Here is a 5,861-nt window from a genome sequence, read left to right as displayed (position 1 = left end):
ATTCAAGTCAAAGATTTTTTATGTCATCTAACATGAGACCTATTTCGTTCCCACACTCACATGTGCACTCAACAATATGCATACGATGATGATGCAATAAACAGACTCTTTTAAAAAGATAAACATTAATAGGATAGTTATCCAGATTTTACACATACCACATGTGCTCTGATACAAATTGTTAGAAATTTAATTATAGCGGAAGATTGAAAATTCCGATTATTCATGTATAAACAAAATCATGCATACTCAAAATTGTTTGCGGAAACGTAAAGAATCTGTACTAACCTTTAGCCATTGATGAAATTGAGAACCTTATACACGGAGTTTTGACGATCGTCGATAAGTACTTCTAGCCAATTGCCCTCTCAACGTCGATAGTATGTTTTCCGATATCTCAAATCAATGAATGAGAGATCGATCTTAAAATTATGATAGGGTTTGGCTTAGATAACCTATTTATATCCCGATTCATACTCTTATAGATAACTTCTCCCATCGAGATAGTTATCTTAATATTGGGCGATCATAGTTATCACGTATTTAAATGCGCTCAATAAATGTTGATAAAATTAATTAATGTGGGCAATAATAAACTAAATGTGGGATCATATTATAGATAATATAATTATAACACACACTATGTACATGAAGAATCCATCCATGCTCCCGCATGTGCTTGCGAAGAAGATACATTGTGGAATCTTGGCATTGGGGCGAGGTCAAGTGAGACCCGTGACACGTTAGTGTGGACCTCATCCTGCTGTCTTCTTCAATAACCGTGATGGACCCCATTTCCTTTTACTATTCAACGTACAAGACGAGGTTGACATTGACTCAAATTTTACGGGTTAGAATGGCAAAACTTCAAAATCTTTCCCTGTCAATACATTGATTGAGGGACCGACGAAGCTTCCCAGCAACAACAGGAACGCGTGAGCGGTCGGTCATCAGCCATTAAATCTGATGGCGAAGCTTTTAGATGAAATCCCCGTATGTGGTTGTGGCCCTTGTGGGGTTTCAATTGTCACCTTCCCAAAGAATTTCGAATTTGGAGGTGAGAACGCAAGGAAATGTTTCCATAAGAATTGCTTGGATTAGAAGTCACGAAAGAAAAATGTAATATGAAGAGAGTATGAGTCTTGACAAGTATACCATATTTACTTGGTAATTACCATGGCTAGGTAGACTAATTTGGTCGCACGACCGGATCGGGTCGGGTCTTTTTAATGCCCCTAATTTTATCTTAGGGAGCCATTTGATTAAGACATGGATCCTCTGTCTCATATGGTGCTCTCCCTAATGCAATGCATTCAGTGGATGAAGATTTATAGCTTTCTAAGTTTTAGGGTATTCACAATTTTTTTTCGTAATATTCGACTATCGAATTTCGCGGTTCATATCATTTAACGTGTGTGATTTTGTAATCATTTATTAAATAAATTATAATTTTCTAAGAATTCGAGTGTTAAACGTGGTGGTTATTTTCTAAAACACGATTAACTACGCCGGGTTCGTGCTGTCTGTATGAACTAGATTATGCTTCGCGCACAAAAAAAGGTATGCTGATGTGTAGGCTTTGTTTTGTCATAGCATATCATCTCAGTCAAGTCAATGTTTGTCTACTTCATTATTTTTCCCCAGTGGTTTGGGAGCCACAAGTGCAAAGGTGCACTTTCACATCATCAGGACCATGTAGCACTGATTCTTCTCATGATTCAAAGCACCCTCCATCTTTTTCGAATCCGAGGGATAAGACCTCGAATCGACTTACATTACGGAGCCACAAGAATGAGTTTGAGAATTGGAATGGGGAAAGCAGATGATCCGCAGCCCTGTAACGCCACCATCCTCGACGATACTGCAGCAAATTGGAAAGTTTTAAGACCTTGGAGGATTTCATCTTTAGTTTCAGCACATGACAAATTTACAAGCGAAACAAATGAATCCAGATCGATTTGGGCTCCAACTTTGGTATTCAAATGACAGGATTAGCATTTACCTGTATGCTATTCTGCTTGAGCTATCTCAGTTTGTTCTGAGTTAGAGTTCTAGGATTTCATCTGCAGATATGCAAAAGATGAGCAAGCTCGGATTCCGCACAACACTTACAGGTCTCATTACTGAAACTGATGCACCTCAATGCAATAATTTGGAATCCTGATGCTGGTTCATTTGGCGTTACCTTTTCTGATGTATTAATAGAGGTAGAAACGTCAAAGGATATAGGAATGTGTCTCATGAGGTAGGCGTCGGACAGTAAATGTAGAACGGTGAAGATTGAAAACATGGAAACAAAACTCACTCATATATCTTACATGAACTTTATATACACATCTTCTAGTGTTTCTTCAATGCAAACTGTAGTTTCTCTAATAAACTTATTCATCATGAGCGCCGATTACATAAAATTCAGCAACACGGGAAGTTTCTTCGGCACTTGCTTTCTACTTCTTCGTTCTTCAACACAAAGTCACTTGGGAGTCGAAATTATTCTGGGACTGTTTTAGCAGTGGACACCTCCTGAGGCTGCTGTGTCTGATCGGGCTCATCCTCATTTTCGCCCGTGAGCTCCTCAAGTGACTTTCCTTTTGATTCAGGGACTAATAGAGTGAACAACATCCCAAAGAAGTTGATGACGCCGAGCATGATCAACGAGTTCTTGACGCCAATCCCCCGCGGGTAACCGGCATCTCTATCAGTTTTCCCCTGAGCAGCGTACAGAAACCCGAAGGCCCCGACGATCGCCCCTGCCTTTCCGCACGCCGCTGATATGCCATGGCAAGTTGACCGGAGCCTCGCCGGGAAAATCTCTGCCGGCACGACGAATGTTGTGGCATTGGGCCCAAAGTTGGCGAAGAAGAAGGTCAACGAGTACATGATCACGAAGCCAATGTGGTTTTCCTTCCGGGTCCAGTGATTGTAAGGGATTGCTAGAGCGAACATGAACACGGTCATGAAGAAGAAGCCCATCAATTGGATAGCGAACCTTCCAATACGATCGATGAAAGCGACCGTGAACCAGTATCCAGGGACGGTACCACAGAGCGCAATCAAGGTCTGCGCTCTGGCTATGCGGTAGACTTCATGAATCGCGTTCATCTTTGCTGCCTTGGGAAGCCAACCCACCTTGCTGAAGATGTCCTTCTGGAAGAGGTTGGAGCTATAATAGGCAATGTCCAACAAGAACCAAGTGGTGGTGGTCCCGACGAGGTGAATTCCGTGGCGGCGAGCAAATTCTCTGCTGAACAAGCCGAAGTTGTGGGATCTCTCTTGCGTAATCTTTTCCACCTTCTCTTCCTCGGCCTCAAGGTCGACATTCAACACCTTAGACATGTCGGTAGCCGCCTGCTTTGCATTCTTGGCCACTAGGGCAGTGTAACGAGCGGTCTCGGGCATCTTCATTCGCCAGTAGTAGGTCATAGCGGCCGGGATTGCGCCAAACATCAGAATGATCCTCCATATGTAATCGGCTTCCGGAACAGTGGAGCCTTCCCTAGCTTCTGAGTACGGAGGAGCCTCGAACGCATGATCGAATGCACTCGAGACGATGAGGGCCACGATCCCTCCAGCCAATATCCCAAATCCTTGCATGGCGAAGACCGCGGCAATAAACGCACCACGGGTCTTCTTGTTGGCATATTCAGACATGATGGTCGCAGACAACGGGTAGTCACCCCCGATGCCAAAACCAAGCCAGAACCGGAAGAAACAGAGGGTGCCCATGACGCCCTTGGGCTGGCGGCCAAGCGAGAGCCCGGAGGCGAGAGAGCAAACGACCATGAGGACCAGGGTTATACCATAGACTCGTTTCCTTCCCAACTTGTCACCAAGCCACCCAAAGAAGAGCTGCCCGGCCAAAGTGCCACACAGTGCGACACCGTTAACAGCAGCTGCGATTTTGGGAGGTAAGGTGCCGGGCTTATCAGAGTCGGGGTTAAAGTAGTATATCCGGCCAAGTAACTTGGTGACGAGAGATATACTGAAGAGATCGTACGCGTCGGTGAAGAATCCCATCCCTGCGATCACAATCGCGGTGAAATGATACCATTGCGTCTTGGCCACATCGAGCGCGTTAAGCACCCCCAGTTGGTTTCGAGCCATGACTGGCAATCAATCCCACCTCTGTCGAATGAAAGATCATTTAAGTAGTCTCAACGAATACATTATACTCCTACTATACCTTCAGTAGCAGATTTACAAGAAATTGAACGCGTGTCTAGTCAAGAGGTCAATTATGAACTATCAATTTCAACGGTCCGAATTATCTATGCTGTATCTTCTGCCTCTCAGTAGACAATTCAATCAAATTGAACAGGATTGGAACTTTTAACACTTCTTTCAAAGCTTGGACAAAGGGTAACGTATTAAATGAGTTTCAGATTCGTGGAATCTCTCTCTCGTGTTGCGAAATCCAATGAACAATACGATTATTTAGGCACACACTCTTCATGAGAAAAAAATCAACCGGTCAAAAACCATTGATAGGGACCAAAGACACTACAATATGAGGCAGATATGAGAAGATAGAGACAGATTCTACAGAATTCCAATTAAAAGATAATGAATGTTTGAGAAGTCTGGGACAGTTTGGTCTGAGATGGAAAAAGATAACCCAATCAAATGGTTTAGATTCATATGTGTGACCTTCGAAGTGGATTTTTCATCAGCTCTGGGTCTTGAATTATTGTGGAGACACATATCTTTAAACGCTTGATTACCGGAAACCCATGTTTCATGTCGACCAAGTTGATAGTTTCTCAGCGACAGTTGTCAGATGTTTCAGAATTCAGACTAAACTGAAGCAGAAAATTTTTAAGGAAAAGTTGTCTCAAACTGTTAAGACCCTCTTCCAAAATAACCGAGCTGAGTTAACAGGAGAGTCTGCTACGAAAGGATTTGCCAAGAACAAGCATCAAAAGACTCTAAAAAGGAGTGCAGAGGCAAGAATTAAAACATACCAAAACCCACTTGTTCGTACAAGAGGAAATTATTTCCATGTGACTTTGGAGAAGAGAAAATTTCCTTTTTGGTTTTTGTTGGTTTTATAGAAGAAGAACAAAGTTGGGAGGAACAGTTAAGCATAACGAACAGCTCCATATCTATCTCTAATCTCAGAAAAGGAACGAGCTTGGGAACCCTTCTTTGTTCGTGCTATGCAAAATTCTCCAGCTGAGTTCAGAAGTACGAGATGTGATAACACGCAGAGAGCCAAAAAGGGCTTTGATGGTCGCTAGAAAAAGCCACGTTTGTCTTTTTTTACTGCAACACTAATTATTGAAAGAAAAGAGGAACAAAAAATGATTGTGTTTGCAAAAAGAGTAGCAGAAAGTTACTAGGCAGATCTCTCAGAACTTGTAGTGGAGTCTCCTCCATTCATGGAGAGAGAGAGAGAGAGAGAGAGAGAGAGAGAGAGAGAGAGAGAGAGACTAACCAGTTCAGTAAAGTGAACGAATGGTGTTGGTGCTAAGTTGGATATGGCGAGTGAAATTGGAGCAGAAATGGTCGGGTATTTAAATGGTTCTTTGGCTTCCACAAGATCGAATCAAGACTTGCATCTACCGGTATTTGCCTCCATATTCTAAGTCGTCGTGTGAGCTCAAATGGGCATTTTCCCAGCGATTTCGCAGCAGCTATCTCCTTAACGTCACGTCAGAAAGGAAAAGAACAGAAAAAGAGAAAAATCTATCGAAGATATTTCTTCTGCTCTCCGCGTGAAACGATAAGCGGGGAGTGTATCGTTCATTATTGATGACCATGGTGCTTCCTAATTTTCAAACCCCAAAAAAAGGAAAACAAGAAAGACATATAACCTGAATGGAGATTAATTGATTATATATATGATTATTGTAACTCAAACC

At 42.5% G+C, this 5,861-nt stretch overlaps 1 protein-coding gene across 1 annotated transcript; it reads right to left on the bottom strand.

Moving 5' to 3' along the window:
* Positions 1-2,289: 2,289 nt before the first annotated feature.
* LOC115688962 (probable inorganic phosphate transporter 1-3) lies at positions 2,290-5,626 on the bottom strand. Its single transcript, XM_030614930.2, has 2 exons — positions 5,435-5,626; positions 2,290-4,125 (listed from the first exon to the last, which is right to left on the bottom strand). Exon 2 carries the CDS (start codon positions 4,102-4,104, stop codon positions 2,491-2,493), a length of 1,614 nt encoding a protein of 537 aa, XP_030470790.1. The 5' UTR covers positions 4,105-4,125; positions 5,435-5,626; the 3' UTR covers positions 2,290-2,490.
* Positions 5,627-5,861: the final 235 nt, after the last annotated feature.

Source organism: Syzygium oleosum, unplaced genomic scaffold, assembly GCF_021117445.2.
Source record: "Syzygium oleosum isolate NSW1041296 unplaced genomic scaffold, Sole_v2.1 Sole_v2.01, whole genome shotgun sequence".
In the NCBI taxonomy this organism is placed as follows: domain Eukaryota; kingdom Viridiplantae; phylum Streptophyta; class Magnoliopsida; order Myrtales; family Myrtaceae; genus Syzygium; species Syzygium oleosum.
The sequence above is the reverse complement of the archived record's forward strand: the minus strand, read 5'-3'. Positions and strand labels throughout refer to the sequence as shown.